We start from the raw sequence: 20,313 nt of genomic DNA, 5'->3' as shown, positions 1-20,313 counted from the left end.
GCACAGTCAGCGGTGGCGACCAAACGGGTGCTGGAGTTGGCGGCGGCCATGGAGAGCCTGGCTGGCTATGTGTACAAGGCGGCCAGCGAGGGCAAAGTGCTGACTCTGGCCGCCTTGCTCCTCAACCGATCTGAGAGCGACATCCGCTATCTGCTGGGCTACGTGAGCCAGCAGGGAGGGCAGCGCTCCACGCCGCTCATCATCGCCGCCCGCAACGGGCACGCCAAGGTGGTGCGCTTGCTGCTGGAACATTACCGGGTGCAGACTCAGCAGACCGGCACCGTCCGCTTCGACGGGTAGGTACTCCGCAGCCGCCTTCCGCGTTGCGCACTCGCTCCGGTGCGGGCCTCGGCCGCACAGCCTCTCGTTCATGGAAGTACCCACTGCTCCCTTTTTGTACCTCCTGTCCTACTAATGCCGACTTCGTCTTGCAGGGCTCATCCAACGTCCCGCGTCCGGCCGCCCATTCCCATGGGCTTCTACCCTTGACTCCCTCCGTGGGTAGAGAGCCAAACCCACCTTGGCCTTGGGATCTAGGAAATACCCTTTCAGTAGGTGATCTGTGAGCAGGCTGTATGGAGGAGTGACTGCCTTTCCAGGGTTCACCTTCACCGGTAGTGGCGTAACAGACATAGCTGTTAACCAGTGCCGCACCTGTCACTGAAGACCTCTGGAGTTCCATGGCGGTCCAGTTTCCCCTCCTTGAGTGACTGGTGGACTGAGAAAGCCCTAATGGGTTGCCTGGAGCCTTCCTTTCCACATAAGCCCCTGGAATCAGGAGCAGCTGCAGCCTCTTGTGAGCCTGCAGGGACCAGACAGCCCAAGACAGGGTTCTGACTCCCACATTGCTCAGGGCAGGTCAGGTGGGTGATAAAAGGGCCGGACCTAGGAGACGATGTTACCTGGGATGTTGTGGGGAAGCCTGGTCATCTTTTTAGGGGGAGAATTCAGAAATTCATATCGACACAATTAAAATTCACCTCGTGAGTTTAATAGTGAGTAGTTGAAACACACATGGAGTTGCCATGTCTGACGTTACCCTCTTTTCTGTGTGGGAGGGTTACAATTTGCTGTACAGATTACACCTGCAACGAGGGTCTGTCTCAGTGACTGCATTTGTTTTTGCTGACTTGTACCACTACATCGCTATCTAGGAGTTTTCTTTTCTTTTTTTTGAGAGGTTTTTGCCATAGGGCGCATGCACTCGCCAGCCAGACAGAGACAGAGAGACAGAAAGCGAGAAATTAGCCCCCCCCGGGGTGGGGGGGAGATGGCCACGCCGCAATCCCTTCTCCTCCATTCTCCTCTCGGGATCTTGGGCATTCACACGTGTTTGGTGTGAATTTTAAGCCACCGGGTCCGGGACTCGAACTGTAGTCGACTACGTGGGATTCCAGCGACATAGCCGTTACACTAACTGCTGGTCCCTAGGAGTTTTCTTTTGAAGTAAATGGGATTCAAACATAAAAATGAGTATTTTAGTTTTGGTGATTAAAACCCGATTGAAAAGCATTTCTTCTTTTTTTTAAGTTATTTTATTTAACTCTATTTATTTATTTATTTATTTTAATTTGACCAGAGGGGGAGGGAGGGAGGGAGAGAGAGAGAGAGAGAAAGTGAGAAAGCAAGCTGCCAGGTCCAGTACTTGAACTGCTTGTTGGCCCTGTGGGAGTCCAGCACCTTTAACCACCATGTCACCTGCGGGCGCTGAGAAGCATTTCTTTAAGATAACCAAGGAAGTGTTCAGTTTTGGTTGATGCTTTTTTAGGTTTAAATAATTAAGCTTTTTGTTCTGTTTTAGATGAGAGGAGAATGTTTTAGACCTTTAATTTTAATGAAATGCTGGCCCCGGAATAGTGACTTATCTCTGTTACCATCTCTATAGACAGTAAGGGCTCCTTACTGGCTCTGTCCTCTCTGTAAGTCACTGCGCTCCTCAGCCTTTCTACACCCCGGGGGAGGGGTGAGTGACCCCTAACCCTCCAGCCCTGCTCCAGCTTTGTAGGCACATGCATCCATGAGTGAGGCTGCGCTGCTGCTGCTGCGGTGCTGCTGCTGTGTGGTTGGGGAGAATGGAGGGGCAGAAATCCATTTCCCAAAGAATTTAGAAAGACTTTGCTAAGTAATGCCGTCTTCCTGGACTATCAAAAAACATTTTGAGGAGGCAATGAGGAGAACCTGAAGTGACTAGAAATGTAGCACTGAGCCTCAACAACTGCTTACCTTGCCCACTATTCTACACTGGCTGGTGAAATGAAGGGGTTTGGTACGCAAATGTTTATTGAACACCTACTGTATGCCGGGCCCTATGGTACGGATCAGGTGTGCAGGGGTGAACAACATACCGTTTCTAGTGGTGGCTGAGTCTAGGAGGAGAGTGAAAATAGATACATGAATTAATAGTTGCAGATGCCACTTCACTGTAGGATTATAGAAATCTTTTTTATTTTTGAGATATTTTTGTTGTAGGGTGTGTACACTCTCTGGAAAGACAGACAGCGAGAAATCGTTTCCCAGGGGGATGGCCAACCCTTTCTTCTCCACTCTCCTCTTGGGACTTTTGGGCATGCATGCACATGTACCTAGCACGAGATTAAGCCGACAGATTTGGGACTCGAACTGCGGTAGACTATGTAGGAGTCCCATGATGTAACCATTACACCATCTGCTGGTTCCAGATAATAGAAATCTTTTGGACTACCCCAGGGATCACAGAAGAGGACTTCAGCTTTGCTTTGGGGAATCAGGAAAGGCTTCACCGAGGAGGCGATGTTTGAATGGAATGTTAAAGGACAGTGGGGTGTGCAGAAGGCCTGTGGCACGGTGCACTGGCAGTGACAAGTGCTTCAGAGCCATCGCAAATGGGGTTCCACCAAGGGCAGTTAAGAGCTTGTGGGAGGGGTGATCAGATTTGGAATATACTTGTGCAGTATAAAACAGCAACGGTAAGACTGGTTTGGGGACCAGCACGTGGCATTGTGGCTGGGGAGCTGCCCTCCCACATGGCTGACCATGGTTTGAGTCCTGGACATGGCGGCTTGCTTTCTCACTTTCTCTCTTTGTCTCTCTCTCTCTGGTGAGCACATGTGCCCTGTAACAAATCAAAAATAATAACTGTAAGTAAAATAAAATAAATAATTAAAAATAGTTTTTAAAAGAAGGACTGGTATGACTGCAGTGCAAGTGTTCCTACCATGTGCAATTTTGTCTGAGCCTCCTTCAGTCTACGTATCTTTTTATGGGTTATTAGAATTATGAATTTATTAGCTGCTATATAAACGTGGTTTAGTGTATATTTGTTAAATGCCTCCAGTGGACCTAACCCTGTGCCACATTCTGTGGAGGACATGGAGGAAATTTCAGGTTCCTGCGTTTAGGAGTTGCTAGTTGACTGATGAAAGAGAAGAAGTGAAGTTCAAGGTCACATTTCTGTTCACTTACATCATTCTGAGATTATTTTGAAGTTTATCTCAGTCATCTTTGGCATTTTTTTTCTTTTTTTGGAGAGGTTTTTGCTATAGGGCGCATGCACTTGCCAGATAGAGAGAGAGAGACAGAGAGACAGAAAGCGAGAAATCACCCCCCAGGGAGACGGCCATGCCACAATCCCTTCTCCTCCATTCTCCTCTCAGGATCTTGGGCATGCACACACACGTGCCCGGTGTGAGTTTAAGCCACCGGGTCCGGGACTCGAACTGTGGTCAACTACGTGGGAGTCCAGCGACATAGCCATTACGCTAACTGCTGGTCCCTTCTTTGGCATTTTTGAACCAGCAAAAGTGTTATTTGCAAATGTGATGATTTTACTTACTCATTTTAGACATTGTGAAAGTGTTATAGCTCAAGTGGTGTTAATCTGAAGCTCACTCACCTGTGGGTCTGGCTTTCGAGACGTATTTAGCCAGCCCTCGTCCTTGGAGTCCACAGGCACGTGGGGACTAGAGGTTCTTTATGTGTTCTGAAATAGATTATTGTTTCTAATTTTTAGTCACTAGCCCACCATCTTCACAATTCTTGGCTAGATTTTTCATGATTTATCCTGCTATTTACATGTATACTTATGTATATATGTTAATTTTTGCTATAAGGGTGTGTGCGCTCACCTGGGAGAGGCAGAAACAGAGGGAAGGAAAGCATCCCCCGGGAGGGATGGCCACACAGCAATCTCTTCTCATTCTCCCCTTGGGATTTTGGGCACACACACACACACACACACACACACACACACACATGTCCAGTGTGTTTTCAAGCTGCTGGATCTAGGACTTGAACCATCAGCTATGTGGGATCCACCTTCCTTAACCATCATGCTACTGCCCGACTCCTTAGTAGTTTTCTTTATGGGGGGCCTGGCAGGTGGCATGATAAGGGGCACTACACTCCCATGTGGCTGACTGTGGTTTGAGTCCTGGATCTGGCGGCTTGCTTTCTTTCTCTCTTTCTGGCCAAATTAAAATGAATAAACAAAGTTAAATAGAATAATTCTTGAAAAAAAAAAGCTTTCTTTATGATGTCTTATTTTCTTTTTTTTTTGAGAGGTTTTTGCTATAGGGCGCGTGCGCTTGCCAGACAGACAGAGAGAGACATAGAGACAGAAAGCGAGAAATCACCCCCCAGGGGGGATGGTCACGCCGCAATCCCTTCTCCTCCATTCTCTTCTTGGGATCTTGGGCACGCATGCACACACGCCCGGCGTGAGTTTTAAGCCACCGGGTCCGGGACGCGAACCGCAGTCTACTATGTGGGAGTCCAGCGACAAAGCCATTAGGCTAACTGCTGATTCCCTTCTTGGTATTTTTTTAAAGAATTATTTTATTTAACTTTATTTATTATTATTTTCCAGTTTCAATCAGAAAGAGACAGAGAGAGAGAGAGAGAAAGTGAGAAAACAAGCCACCGGGTCTGGGACTTGACTCACGGTCATTCATGTGGGAGCCCAGCGCCTTTAACCCCTACACCGCCTGCTGGCCCTGGTATTTGGCTTTAGAGTATCTCACTTCCTTGTCTTCAGCCAGTGCAGTAGTTCATATCTGTGTCTCATGGGCTTGGTGTGCTACATTATATGTATGTGTGTGTGTCAGACTAATAAATATTCATTTTTAAAGAATTATTTATTTAATTTTATCTATATATTATTCTTCAATTTGACCAGAGAGAGAGAAAGCAAGCTGCCAGGTCGAAGACTTGAACTGTAGTCAGCCATGTGGAAGTCCAGTGCCTTAACCGCCACGCCTCCTGTTGGCCCTAACAATTACTTTTTAAAAACTGTGTTCCACCTAAAACTTTAGGAAACTAAAGTGAATTTCTGGTAGGTGGAAGGGTTCACCCATCTCGATCAAGCCGCATCTTGATAATTGAGTCTTCGTCCACATTTTTAGGAGAACATTTGCGATTGTCCTATTTATGGCCTAACCCGTGAGCACTGAAATTGACCTACATGCGTGGGCAAGAAACGTCCCTGGAAGGGAGTGAAAGAAGAGCCTTTGGTTGTAGAGTGGGAGGAAGTTAAGAATGTTATAGAGATGGGACAGAACAAAGGGGAGGTGTCATGTGCCCAGAGAATATTGTGCCTGTGGAGTTCTGAGGGCCAGGCTGCTCTGTGCCAGTTTGTGGAACCGCCTGTCCTTGGAGAGTTTGCTGTCATGGATGGGAGCACCAGCACCTCTGCGAGTTTTGCAGCTCTTTCTTGAGTGCTCAAACCTTTAAGTCAGTGCTAGTACTGATACTTCTAGTAAGCATCCAGGTGGAGGAAAGGCAAGAGGGCGTGCCATCGTCCAGCTACATTTAAAAGTCCTCGGTGCTGGGCTCCCACATGGTGGATCGTGGTTTGAGTCCTGGACCCAACAGCTTAACACTCATGCTGGGTGCGTGTCTGTGCTTGCCTAAGATCCTGAGAGGAGACTGGAGGAGAAAGAATTGCAGTGTGGCCATCCCCCCAGAAGGTGATTTCTTGCTTTCTGTCTCTGTCTCTCTGGTGAGCTCATATGGCCTACAGCTAAAATCTCTCTTAAAAGAAAAGAAGAATGTCTTTGGCAGCATGTATTTCCAGGAACCACATTTGATCTAATAATAAATGATGTTAAGGACTTTCGTTAAAATTAAAATAAAGTGCTGATCATTTATGTTTTGTGTGTTTTTATTTCAAATATTTAACCAGGCATTTCTGTTTCAATTGAAGCAGGAAATAGATGAGCTTAGCCTTGTCATCATAAATGTTATCTCTTATTGTGAGAAGTTTTTAATCATCTCATGCATACTTGTTGTTTGAAAAGGTGACTATCAGATTATGATTTTTTTAAAAATCGTGGGAACCAGCAGTTAGCGTAATGGCTATGTCGCTGGATTCCCACGTAGTCGACCGCGGTTCACGTCCTGGACCGGGTGGCTTAAAACTCACGCCGGGCGCGTGTGCGTGCGTGCCCAAGATCCCGAGAGGGGAATGGAGGAGAAGGGATTGCGGCGTGACCATCCCCCCGGGGGGTGATTTCTCACTTTCTGTCTCTAATGTCTCTCTCTGTCTGTCTGGCAAGCGCACGCGCCCTATAGTGAAAATCTCTCCAAAAATAAATAAATAAAAATAAATAAATAAATAAAAAATCGTTACTTAATTTTATTTATTATTATTTAATTTGTTATAGAGCATGCATATTCATCAGAGAGAGACAGAGAGCAGGAGAGAGAGAGGGAAAGTGAGAAAGCAAGCCACCAGGTCTGGGACTCGAACTGTGGTTGGCCATGTGGGAGTCCAGCACCTTAACCACCATGCCACCTGCTGGCTCCCAACTTGTAATGATTTTTAAGATGAAATACATATTAAGAGAATTTGCATTGCTATTTTATATTGAGTTTACAGTGTTTCTATAGGAATTTAGCACATGTTGCATTTTATTATTTTCTATTAAATAACATTTGGTATTTTGAGACAGTATAATCTTATAATTTTATCTAGATTATATAGACAGAAGACTGTCATAAATGTTAAGATTATTCTCTTTAATCTGTTTAATATTTTGGTTTAGTTGTAGAAATTCTAAATTTATCAGTGTTCATGTTTCTGAAGGACTAGTCTTTTTTGGGGGGAGAGGTTTTAGCTATAGGGTGCATGTGCTCGCCAGAAAGACAGAGACAGAGAGACAGAGAGCAAGAAATCACCCCCCACGGGGGATGGCCACGCCGCAATCCCCTCTCCTCCATTCTCCTCTCTGGATCTTGGGCACACATGCACACGTGCCCGGCATGAGTTTAAGCCACTGGGTCCGGAACTCAAACCGTGGTCGACTACATGGGAGTCCAGAGATGTAGCCATTATGCCAACTGCTGGTCCCAAGGACTTGTCATTTTAGAAAACATTTTGTGATTATTTTTTGTCATAAAATCTCTCAAAAACTTTGTCTATTGGGACCAGCAGATGGCATAATGGCTACATCTCTGGACTCCCATGTAGTCGACCACGGTTTGAGTTCCGGACCCAGTGGCTTAAACTCATGCCGGGCACGTGTGCATGTGTGCCCAAGATCCAGAGAGGAGAATGGAGGAGAGGGGATTGCGGCGTGGCCATCCCCCGTGGGGGGTGATTTCTCGCTTTCTGTCTCTCTGTCTTTCTCTGTCTTTTTGGCGATTGCATGTGCCCTATAGCAAAAACCTCTCCAAAAAAAACACCAAAACCACAAAACAAAAAAACAAACAAACAAAAAATCCTTTGTCTTCTAAAAAAATTATTTATTTAATTTTATTTATTATTATTATGATTATTTTTTAATTTGACCAGGGGCTGGAGCAGTGAGAAAACAGCCTCCAGGTTTGGGACTTGAACTGCAGTTGGCCATGTGGGAGTCCAGTGCCCTTAACCATTGTGCCACCTGTTTGCCCCGATTGTCTTTTTTTTTTTGAGAGAGAGATTTTTTTGGGGGGTGGGGTGGGGTATAGGGCATATGTGCTTGCCAGAGATGCAGAGACAAAGTGAGAAATCACCCACCGGGGGGATGTTGATCATCTTTAATAAAAACAGGTAATTGGAACTTTTTTCAAGGCTCCTGTCACATTACTGTTAGCTGAGTGCAAAAAATAGGAATTATTAGACTGTATTAGGAAAAATATTAACTTAACCAAGTAGTTTTCATTATAAAAAACTAAGTGAAGTATACACTTGTAATTTAATTTTTACCTTTACTTCATAGATTCTGTGACCTTTGAAGTCAGAAAAATATTTTAATCACTTTTTGTCTCTCCTTTTTTTTATTTCCATCTTTAAAGATGAGGGTGTTTGTCGGGTTAAAAATGTTTGTGAGTGCCCCCCCCCCTTTTTTTTACAGGTCTTTTTCTTTTTGTCATAGGGTGCATGTGTTCTCTGGAGAGAAACAGAGAGAAAGTGAGAAATAACCCCCCAGGGGGATGGCCAGGCTGCAGTTTATTCTCCATTTTTCTCTCAGGATTTTGGGCATGCATACACACACCCCGGCTTGATTTTCAAGCTGCTGGGTCCAGGACAGACTGGTCGGCCATATGGGAGTCCAGCACTTTAATCTCCAGCCATCCGCTGGCGCCTATTTTAAGGCAACGTTTCTTGAATCTTACATAGTTTAGACTCCTGTTCCTGGCATATAATAATTTTATATTTTAAAAACCAATACACGGGGGACTAGCAGTTTGCTTAATGGGTATGTCACTGGACTCTCATGTAGCCGATGCGGTTCGAGTCCCGGACCCAGTGGCTTAAACTCACGCTGGGTGCGTGTGCATGTGTGCCCAAGATCCCAAGAGGAGAATGGAGGAGAAGGGATTGTAGTGTGGCCGTACACTATTGTGATTTCTCTCTTTCTGTCTCTCTCTCTGTGTCCTGGCGAGCACATATGCCCTATAGCAAAAACCTCTCAAAAAAAAAAAAAAAAATCACCAATGCACGGGGCCCTCAGGTGGTGTGTTGATTAAGGGCACTGGACCCCCACATAGCCAACTGTGGTTCAAATCCTAGACCTGGTGGCTTGCTTTCTCCCTTTCTCTTTCTCTGTTCCATCTGGTCAAATTAAAATAAATAAATAAAATAATTCTTAAAAACAAAACCAATTCAATAAAACATTGTAACTACATATTAACTATGTCAATTGTTTGATAGGTGAATCAACTTGAGAAACAACTCTTTAAATTGAAACAAATGTTTGAACAATGACACTGTGTTTCCTTACATTTGATGCATTGTATGTTGTTCAAAATACTTTGTGGTTTGGGTTCCCGCAGATGGTATAGTGGTTATGTGACTAGACTCCCACGTTTGACTACGGTTCGAGTCCTGGACTCGATAGCTTGGAACTCACGCTATATATGCACGTTCCTAAGATCCTAGAAGGAAAATGAGAGAGAAGAGATTTCAATGTGGCCATCTCCCCTCCGAGTGATTTCTCACTTTCCGTCTTACTGTCTCTGTCTCTCTCCTCAGCAAGCGCATGTTGCCCTAAGGTAAAAACCTCTACCAAAAAAAAAAGTACTTTATATTTTCAATTTCATGTGTATCTTCTAGTTACATATTTGGAAAATAGGTATTATAACAGTGTTTATCTATTAGGTTTATGAGAAGAGGTTATTGTGAGGATTAGATGAGATTTATTGCACAATAAACAGTTAATACAGTATTTGGCACATCAAAAGTATCTGTTGTAAGCTATTTATATATTTAAACTTTTTCATTAAGTCATTTGTGCCTCTTTTTAAAAAATTACTTATTTTATGGAGCCAGCAGATGGCATGATGGTTGTGTCACTGGACTCCCACATAATCGACATGTTCAAGTTCTAGACCTGGTGATTTGAAACTCACATCTTGTGCATGTGCGTGAGTACCCAAAATCCCGAGAGGAGAATGGAGGAGAAGGGATTGCAGTGTGGGCATCCCCTCTGGAGGGTGATTTTTCACTTTCTGTCTCTCTGTCTCTCCAGAGAGCATGTGCCCTATAGCAAAAATGTCTCTTAAAAAATTAATTAAATGTACTATTATTATTTTTAAAGTTTGCTATAGGGCATGTGTACTCACCAGAGACAGAGAGAGAGGGAAAGTGAGAAAGCAGGCCACCAGGTCCAGGACTCGAACCACGGTTGGCCATGTGGGCATCCAGCCTCGTAATCACCACGCTGCCTCCGACCCAAGCCTCAGTTTGTTTTTAGTTAGGGTGTAGTCTGGTAGAGCATGAGAGTGCATGCACTTTGGAGTGAGTGGGGGAGGCCTACGAGGCTCCCGCACCCCACAGGGTGTGGTCACGCTGCGATTCCCTTCCTCCTGTCTTCCAGCCCAGTGGATTTGGGGTGCGGGTGCTCTTGCCCAGGGTGTTTGAGGGTGACCTGGTTGGGGTTTGAACTATAGCTCTCATGTGGGATCTGGCTTCTCCTGGGCAGCACGTTACCACTGTGTCATGGAGCCGGCCCGTGATGAATGTTTAATGTGTTTATGCCCACATGGTCACCTTTTAGGTCAACATGTAGATCATTTCTATCATTCTAAAAGTTCCCCGTGTCCCTTTTCAGTCACTTCCTCTGCTTACCCATCCCAGAAGAAATGATTATTCTGATTTATATCACCATAGCTTAGCTTTGCTTGTGCTTCAATTTCCTATAAAAAGAATCATACAATATACTGTTTTGTGTCTGGCTTTTTTCACTTACTATATCTGAGATTTATCATGTAGTTACATGTGTTACTAGTTTCTTTTTTCCCATCAGTTTCAAATGAATTAAGCCAGTTCATCCATTTTTAGTTAGTAGATATTTTGCTTGTTTCCAGAGTGTACCAGTGTGAGTGCAGCTGCCGTGAGCATTCTTGTGCCTGTCTTGGTGGACATTTGCACTCGTTGCTCTTTGGCATATATTAAGGAGTGGAATTGCTGAGCCATAGGGTATGTTTGTAGGTATTACCAACCAGTTTCCCCAAAGTGGCTGAGCCAAGTTACATTCCTTCAGCATTCCCACCAGCAGTGGGAGTTTCAGCTGCTCCATGCCTGGTGTAGACTGAGCATTGTCCTGTCCGTCTTGTTCATTTTAGCTGTTCTGGTGGGTGTACTGGTAGCTACTGGTTTTAATTTGCATTTCCCTGGTGAGTAATTATCTTGAGCATCTTTTTTTATATGTTTATTGATCATACTGATGTCTTTTGTACAGGTTCCTTGTCCACTCTTTTAACCCCTTCTTAACCTGGGGGGTCATTTGCCTTTTTGTATTGATTTGTCAAATATATCTGCTGAGAATGTCTTTTCCCTGTGGGAGAATTCCTTAGTCATTTTCTTTACAATGTCTTTGAATAAATAGATGTTCACCGAAGAGACAGAGACAGAAAGCGAGAAATCACGCCCCAGGAGGATGGCCCTGCAGTCCGTTCTCCGTTTACCCCTTGGGATTTTGGGAATGCATGCATATGTGCCTGGTGTGAGTTTGAAGCTACTGGGTCCCGAGACTCAAACCACAGTTGACCTGACCACATGGGAGTTCAACGTCCCAACCACCATACCATCTGCTGACCCCAGACTTTCCACCTACATTTCACTGGAGCCTTTGTCTTAAAGCAAGTGATTCTTTTCAAAACAAAACAAAAAAACACCCACATTTATTTACTTATTTATCTGTTGATCCATTGTGATTTTCAAGCTTTCAGGTTTGAGACTCAAACTGTGGTCATCTGTGTGGGAATCCAGCGCCTTAACCACCTGCTGGTCCCAGCAAGTGACTCTTAATTTGTCAATCTATTTTTCAAGCTGTTTTGTTCCATTGATGGGTTATTCTGTCCTCGTGCCAGTGACATACTTAATTACTGTAGCTTGATTTTTTATCTTGAGCCTTTATTCATTTGTAATAGAGCATATGTGCACAGATGCGAGAGTAAGAGACAGGTAAAGGGAGCGAGGGGATCATCCTCCCCGGGACTGGTCACACCGGGACCACTCCCTCAGTCCTCCAGCCTGTTGGAGCTTCAGCACTTGCACATGTGCCCATTGACTGGGTCAGGAATTTGAACCATGGTCGCCAGGTGGCATTCTTCTCTTCAGCAGTACATTACTGCTGTGCCATGGAGCTGGTTCCCAGCTTACTTTCCTTCAAGGGTATCTTGTCTGTTTGCATTTTCCATATACTTTTTACAATTGACTTGTCAGTTTCAACACACATGTGCACATACCATACATACACTCATCACACAGCCTGCTAGGATTCTGATTTGTATTGCATTGAATCTACATATCATTTTGGGGAGAATTGGCATTTTACTTTATTTTATTTTATTTTTACTTTATTTATTTATTTTTTGGGGAGATTTTTGCTATAGGGCACGTGCACTCGCCAGACAGACAGACAGACAGAGAGACAGAAAGCGAGAAATCACACCCCCCCAGGGGAGTTGGCCACGCCGCAGTCCCTTCTCTTCCATTCTCCTTCTTGGGATCTTGGGGACGCATACAAACGCACCCGGCATGAGTTTTAAGCCACCGGGTCCGGGACTCGAACCGTGGTTGACTATGTGGGAGTCCAGCGACATAGCCATTACACTAACTGCTGGTCCCGAGAATTGGCATTTTAGCACTAGTGAGTCTTCTAACCCATGAGCATGGAATATTTCTTCATTATTTATCTTAGAAATATGTAATAATGTAAAAGTTTTGCATGGTTTACAATTAGATTTATTATTAGATACTGATTTTTTTTCAAAATATTTATTTAATTTTATTTATCCATTCACTTATTTATTTATTTATTTTTAAAATTTGACCAGAGAGAGAGAGACAGAGAAAGAGAGAGGGATAGTGAGAAAGCAAGCCACCAGGTCAGGGACTTGAACCGTGCCCAGCCATGTGAGAATGTCTAGCGCCCTAACCACCACGCCACCTTCTGGTCCCAGATACTGATATTTTTTGATGCTGTTGCAATTGAGCATTTTTCTGACAATGAAAAACATTTTTTAGGTGAGTTTGCATATATAATTGAGATAAAAGTTTAAGTGAATTAAACTGAATGTTTGCAAAATGTGGTGATTAGGGTGCTGGATTCCCACATGGTCGAGCATGGTTCAAGTCTCAGCTATTAATAGCTTGAAAACTCACCCTGGGTGCATGTTCGTGTAGTGCCCAAAATCCTGAGTGGAGAATGGAAGGAAAAAAGATTTCTATATGGCCATTTCCCCTGGAGGTGATTTCTCACTTTTCCTTTCTATGTCTCTCTCGGGTGAGTGTACATGCCCTGTGGCAAACACCCCCCCCCCCAAAATTAAAATATCACGGATATAGTCTTCTATTTATTTAGATTTATGTCTTTTTTTTTTTTTTCTCCAAAGCTTATTTATTTATTTCACGAGTGGGAGAGACAGAGATACAGCACCTCCGACAGTGACAGAGTGTTGACCGTGTAGCCCACCCTGGCCTCAGCCAGTGCAGGTCATGGGTACAGGCATGCCTGGAGTACTCAGGCATGTCTCTAGGCGTGAACTGGCAACTCTTCCACGTGGTCTGCCTCGCAGGGTATCACGTTCCACTGTTGCAGCACTGTTGTGTCCCCCCCCCCTTTTTTTAAACAAGAGTTTAGTGATATAGCTCCATGCATTTGTTAATGTTTATTTCTATTTATCAAGAGAGGAGGGGGAGGAGGGAGGGAGGGGGGAAGGGAGGGAGGTATCCTTGACGAGGTCTCACCATACTGCAGCCTGAGAGAGAGAGAGAGGGAGGGAGGGAGGGAGGTATCCTTGACGAGGTCTCACCATACTGTAGCCCGCCCTCCCAGGCTTTCAGCCTGCAGGATCATGTATGTTCCTGGCATGCCCAGGTTGCGTAGGATCTGAATTCAGAGTCTTCCCATGTCGCACCAGCATTGTGTAGCTGTGCCCTACTACCCGTGCTGTTGTCAGCCCCCGTGGGAATGGACATCCCCCAATCCCTTGTCTTCCATCTCCTCTTGGGATTTCAGGCACTCATGTACACATACCTGACATGATTTTCAAGCTACTGGATTTGGAACTTGAACTGTGGTCGGCAATGTGGGAATCCAGTGCCTTAACCACCATGCCATCTGTTGGCCCCAAGTCACCTGTTCTTATCTTCCCCCAAACTCATATTTTGTTAATGTCCTGGAGAGTGAGGTCTAGGTCCATGCAGAGGAAATACATCCTTCCAGCTTAGGTTAGGGCTCGTGGCCTGCATTTTCTAACTGTTTGTTTCGTGTGTAGGTATGTCATTGATGGTGCCACTGCTCTCTGGTGTGCAGCAGGCGCAGGACATTTTGAAGTGGTTAAGCTTCTGGTCAGCCATGGAGCCAACGTGAACCATACCACAGTGACTAACTCCACCCCCCTGCGGGCAGCATGCTTCGATGGCAGACTAGACATCGTGAAATACTTGGTTGAAAATAATGCCAACATCAGCATTGCCAACAAGTACGACAACACCTGCCTGATGATCGCAGCGTATAAGGGACACACTGACGTGGTCAGGTACCTCTTGGAGCAGCGTGCTGATCCCAATGCTAAAGCGCACTGTGGCGCCACGGCTTTGCACTTTGCGGCTGAAGCTGGGCACATAGACATCGTGAAAGAGCTGATAAAATGGCGCGCTGCTATTGTAGTGAATGGCCATGGGATGACGCCATTGAAAGTAGCTGCCGAAAGCTGTAAAGCCGATGTCGTTGAGCTGTTACTCTCTCACGCTGATTGTGACCGAAGAAGTCGGATTGAAGCTCTAGAACTCTTGGGCGCCTCCTTTGCAAATGACCGTGAGAACTATGACATCATGAAGACGTACCACTATTTATATTTAGCCATGCTGGAGAGGTTTCAAGATGGCGATAACGTTCTTGAAAAAGAGGTTCTGCCCCCTATTCATGCTTACGGGAATAGAACTGAATGTAGAAATCCTCAGGAACTGGAGTCCATTCGGCAAGACAGAGATGCTCTTCACATGGAAGGCCTTATTGTTCGCGAGCGGATTTTAGGTGCTGACAATATCGATGTTTCCCACCCCATCATTTATAGGGGGGCTGTTTATGCGGATAACATGGAATTCGAACAGTGTATCAAGCTGTGGCTTCACGCCCTGCACCTCAGGCAGAAAGGGAACAGGAACACCCACAAGGATCTGCTTCGATTTGCTCAAGTTTTCTCACAGATGATACATTTGAATGAGACCGTGAAGGCACCGGACATAGAGTGCGTTTTGAGGTGCAGCGTTTTGGAAATAGAACAGAGTATGAACAGAGTGAAAAATATCCCAGATGCTGACGTCCACAGTGCCATGGATAACTACGAATGTAATCTCTATACCTTTCTGTATTTAGTGTGCATCTCCACCAAAACACAGTGCAGCGAAGAAGACCAGTGCAGAATCAACAAGCAGATCTACAACCTGATTCACCTCGATCCTAGAACGCGGGAAGGTTTCACCTTGCTGCATCTCGCTGTCAACTCCAATACCCCCGTGGATGATTTCCACACCAATGACGTCTGCAGCTTCCCAAATGCGCTGGTCACCAAGCTCCTGTTGGACTGCGGTGCTGAGGTGAATGCCGTGGACAATGAGGGCAACAGCGCCCTTCACATCATCGTCCAGTACAACAGGCCCATCAGTGACTTTCTGACTTTGCACTCCATCATCATCAGCCTGGTGGAAGCTGGCGCTCACACCGACATGACAAATAAACAGAATAAGACTCCACTAGACAAAAGTACAACCGGGGTGTCGGAAATACTACTTAAAACTCAGATGAAGATGAGTCTCAAGTGCCTGGCTGCCCGAGCAGTTCGGGCTAATGACATTAACTACCAAGACCAGATCCCCAGAACTCTCGAAGAGTTCGTTGGATTTCACTAAGTGACTGGTTATGTAAAATCGTTTAATGTGGTGCTAAAAAGTAAAGGACTTTAATCACAGACAATAGAATGATGTGTTCATAAATTCTGCTTTCTTTTCCACTCCCCTTCCTCCCAGCCTGTCCTTCCTGGGTTCTGTATTTGGTCTTCTTGCCTCATGTGGTAATTGATTTCAAACACACTTTAAACAAAGTCACATTGTTTAGGTGGAACTATAATTGAAGGTGTTTGGATATTGGTCACTTAACCATTTGTCTTTTTTTATTTTTAAGGAATGAATATAAAATATTTTGTGTATGTAACAAGGGACATTTATGATTTCGACTTGATAATGTTTTAAACAGCTGCCTACAAAAGTGTGTCTGAAGCCTGTGTTGGCATGTTATCCACGCAGCAGTTGGGAGGATTTTCCGAAGAGGAAGAACTGAGGAGTGCTGGAAGTCATGGGCTGTGCGGGGGTTCTGCACGTGCTGGACTGCTGTGGGGTGCTCTCCCATTTACGTGGGGTGGTAGCAACACATCGTAACACCGGGAGGGTTATAAACACAGCACAGGTTAATCTGAAATGTGTTCTTTTAACTCTAGTTGCAGAACTATGACATTAAATCCATTGGCAATTTTTACGTTAAACTGAGTGGTATGTACAAATTCGTAATACTTTTAAACCAACTTTTCAGAGAATATTGATAGACTGCCTTTAGGCTTGCGTTCTTTGAAATCTCTTGTTTCAATGTGATTTAAATTGCAGCAGTCTACATTTGATTCAGCCCACAGATATGTAAAAATTATGAATGCTGTGCTTTCTTACGAAACACAAATTGTCATGTGTAGTTACACATTCTGTTTTTGTCTCTTCTCCCTTCCCTCCTGTGTGGTGTCTTTTAAAATTTGGAAGCTACTTTTCCAGAGGGCATTGTTTGTGCCTCCCCGGTAAGGTGTTTATGGCCGATGTAAAGGAACCAGAATATTTTGGAATTTTTTCACGTTCTTTGCCTATGACAGGAATTAGAAAAAAACTAATGTGGAATAGGAAATTGATGAAGTAATTCTCAATGCCACTTTGAAAGGTATTTCTGTCTGAGAGCTGCAGATTTTTCATCCACAAAATGTCACTTATTCCAACAGGCTGTACAGAGGTCTTTATAGTTCTGTTTTGTTTTAATGGCAACATTTTAACTGTCAAACTAAAAGTGTTCTGTGATTATCTTTTAAGCATCACAGATAATCAAGTAAAGGGGTACAGACCTATTTGTATCGACGTTAAAAATGATAATGAAAGTAAAATTATCTGTAATTTTCTCTCTCGTGCCAAATGAATGCCTTAGCTACTCATAGTGCATGGTACTGTAAGTGAAGACCTGCAGTTTTTTCTTTTTTTCCTAATGAAAAGCATTATATGACATAGCAAACATCAGATATAAACTTAAAAAAAAACCTATAAGGTTCCAGTTGACATGTTATGTATGGTTATTGCTTTGTAAAATAAAAGAAAGTATAGTTGGATCAGTGTAAAACAATGACCAAGCCAAAACCAGCACCTAGGGCCTTAAATCAAACAGATCCACTCTGCAAAATGAAATACTCGGAAGGGTTGGAGGGGCAGAAAGGAAGTGGAACTTTAAAAATTCACTCCCCCAAGGATGCAGGGTACTTTTACAGCTGCTGTCGCTCTACTGTGTGTTGTCTTGCCTCAATTAGGGATATTTCACTGGTAATTGTAATAGATTTCTGTTTTTCCTAACCTGAGATTTTACAAGGTTGGTTTTTAGGATGGCTTAAAGGAAGGTGTATGAATAAGCCCTAATTTGAAAATGACCAGTTTTGATCCTCCTCCTATTCATGAAAATACTGTACCTTGCTCTTGGCAGCTCTCAGAGGCCTGAAAGAGAAAATGCACTCCTCAAGGTGAGTGAATCACGCCTCTTCCACAGCTCAGATTATGCTGTTTTTCAGCCTGCTGGACAATAGGGTTCCTGGACAGTCCAAGGAGTAGTTACGATACTTGGCATTAGTTGGCTCCATTATTGTATATGATTTTTAAATACCAAAATTTAAAGTATCAGATGATGTTGCATGTTTTCGAAATATGTTTCACCCCTTTGCTACCCAGGACCAGGACTGTTTAAGACCTTTCATATTTATAAAATGAGGATAATGATTATATGTACGTATTTGGACATCGCAATGTATTCACAGTATTTTTGAGAAGGGAAGATTGATTGCTGGAGAAAGCAAAGCTGTGCTGATTGAAATGCTGACCAAGTAGGAGAGGGAACGTGACCACAGCGGGGTAAAGTGTGCGCCGTGCTGATGGTAACGAGAGTTTTAAGCTGTAGTACAGTAGTATGTTGTGTACTGTCTTGCGGGGGTCTAACACTGTCCTGTAAGCTCAATCCAAATATGTATTGTGAAACACCTGTATAAACCATTCTTGAAACAAGTGATCGACATGCCTGTGTTTTCCATTTGTTTTTGGTGGAATTATTTAAAAATACATTTAACCAAACCCTTCCCAAACTTAATTTTCCTTAAAAAAGAAACATAAATAGGTAAGAAAGGTGATCATTCTGTATGTATCTCCGCTGTCTGAGAACTCCACACTGCCTCCATTTAACAATCACTTTGTCACTTGATGTTTCTTATGGTAGGATGATGCTTTGAATTGTAACTTCCTTGACAGCATACCAGATTATAAACCTCTGTCCTGCTCCATAATTGTCATGTAAATCTGGATGAGCCAGGAGCCCAGGTGGGTGCTTTCATTTGCAAATCACATGAACCTTCCCTGGGTTTTATGCTTTTAATAGAGTTGGTGAAATGGAACTCTTGGGTTTGGGTAACTGTTTAACTCAAGGAATGGACAGCAGACCCAGCCCCTCAGTTGTTGACGAAGGGGGAGCATTTGTATATGAGAACTGACTGACATAGGCCACAGCCCAGCTACCATAAAGTTCTTTGCTGTGGAAACTTTAAGTAAACAGACACCAAAAAGTAAATCATCTGCAAACTTTGGTCTTGCTTGTTTCTGAGAAGGGTTTTAATTATACCGAGTGTCGGTTAATAATTGGTAACTAAATTCTTACAGAATTTGGGTATGGTAGTATTGTTTGGAGTTAAAAACCCCCCTAAATACCAACTCTGTTTGACTAGTGTTTTTGAAAATTTAAGTCTCAAGGGAGCAACACCCTCTCCTGCAGTTGAGGCAGCTACCTGACTAGCAAGACCATCTGGGATTACTCAAGCAGAAGCATTTCTTACTTTGGGGTGGGATTGGGAGAGGAGTGAATTGCCGGACCTTGGATTATAGTTGGCCGCTTGAGAAGCAACTAGTGATGAAACTAGAGTAGGCGGATTACATCTAAAGGATTTGTTCTTATGGCAGATTTTCTGTAAAAATTTTCAATATTCTTTTTCAGGCTAGCCAGGTGTGTCAGTTCACAGGTGACCTGTCTTTCTCACTGGCTACACTGTAATGTTAAAAGGGGTTAAAGAAAACAAAACTCTAATAAAAGTTTGTCATCCAGAAGATTTTAAGCCACGTGTTCGTTCCTACTCTGAAATCGCACAGCCTTGTTCTGGATGTTGACTCTCAAAAGTAGAAAGCTCCTAGTTACATGTCACACTGGGCTTCCTTGCAGATTTCTGGCAGACTTGCCCAAATCTTGAGATGGGCTGGGCTATCCATCCCCTCCCTCAAATGTAAGAGCTGAAATAAGTACTACACTAATAGCGGTGATGTATTAGTTTTAGAACTGTGAAGTAAATGTCTCGAGTCCGAGGTTTGTGGTGTGTACTTGAGTGTCCATGTGTAGGGAGGGACAGCGACCTGATGGTTATGGAGTGTGTCTCGAGGTGTGCTGGGGGAGTGTGGCTAAACTGTCAGCAGCTTTTCATTTAGGGGTGAGTCACGCGATGCACAGCCTGATCCGGAGACGTGGAGGAGCAAGGGACCAGCTTGCCACATGATGCGGTGAGCAGGGTTTTGTGTCTGGCTTGTGTTGGGTCCTGTGGAGTCAGTGCATGGCCTTTTTGCTGTCACTTAGTAATTGGTAGAAGAGAAGATAAGGGAGAAAACTTGAGCTTTACCAACCAGTCGCTTCAGAGGTACGTAGCTGGGGAGTAAAATCGGATTGGCCCAGCCTGCTGAAAGATCCTGTCCTTTCTAACCTCCACCCTGTCCTGCAGTCCAGGTAAAGGAGCGGCACCGTCGTGTCTGTAGCTCACTGTGACATAACGAGCCAGTGATGTCATTCTGTTGTGCACTTTTGTCAGACGTTGGTGTGACTTTAATAAAAGTACACTTGCTGACCGCACCAGAGGGCTCTTTGTGATTGACACATGGCATGCCACTTTCTGTTTGCGTTTGACGCGTGGAATCCTTTTAAATTTCACGGTAATTGACAGTCCTAATAGCTCAGCTAATTTGAAACTAACAATCTTGCTGTACAAAAGGAACAAATGGTGTTTGTGTTTAGTAAATGTTTGAAAAAATGA

General features: G+C 44.1%; 1 protein-coding gene across 1 annotated transcript; it reads left to right on the top strand.

The window, feature by feature from the left end:
* Positions 1–6: 6 nt before the first annotated feature.
* FEM1B (fem-1 homolog B) lies at positions 7–20,313 on the top strand. The gene is made up of 2 exons (XM_006153471.2): positions 7–296; positions 14,185–20,313. The coding sequence occupies exons 1-2, from the start codon at positions 49–51 to the stop codon at positions 15,818–15,820; spliced, it is 1,884 nt and encodes a 627-aa protein (XP_006153533.1). The 5' UTR covers positions 7–48; the 3' UTR covers positions 15,821–20,313.

The sequence above is a fragment of the Tupaia chinensis genome, unplaced genomic scaffold, assembly GCF_000334495.1.
Source record: "Tupaia chinensis unplaced genomic scaffold, TupChi_1.0 Scaffold000377_2, whole genome shotgun sequence".
Taxonomy (NCBI): domain Eukaryota; kingdom Metazoa; phylum Chordata; class Mammalia; order Scandentia; family Tupaiidae; genus Tupaia; species Tupaia belangeri.
This window is presented reverse-complemented; position numbering and strand designations above follow the sequence as displayed.

Excerpts from the sequence above, each read along its gene's own strand:
- FEM1B (XM_006153471.2), top strand. The coding sequence starts at position 49 with ATGGAGAGCCTGGCTGGCTATGTGTACAAGGCGGCCAGCGAGGGCAAA. Across the intron at positions 297-14,184 it reads GGCACCGTCCGCTTCGACGG|GTATGTCATTGATGGTGCCA; the intron begins GTAGGTACTCCG and ends TTTCGTGTGTAG.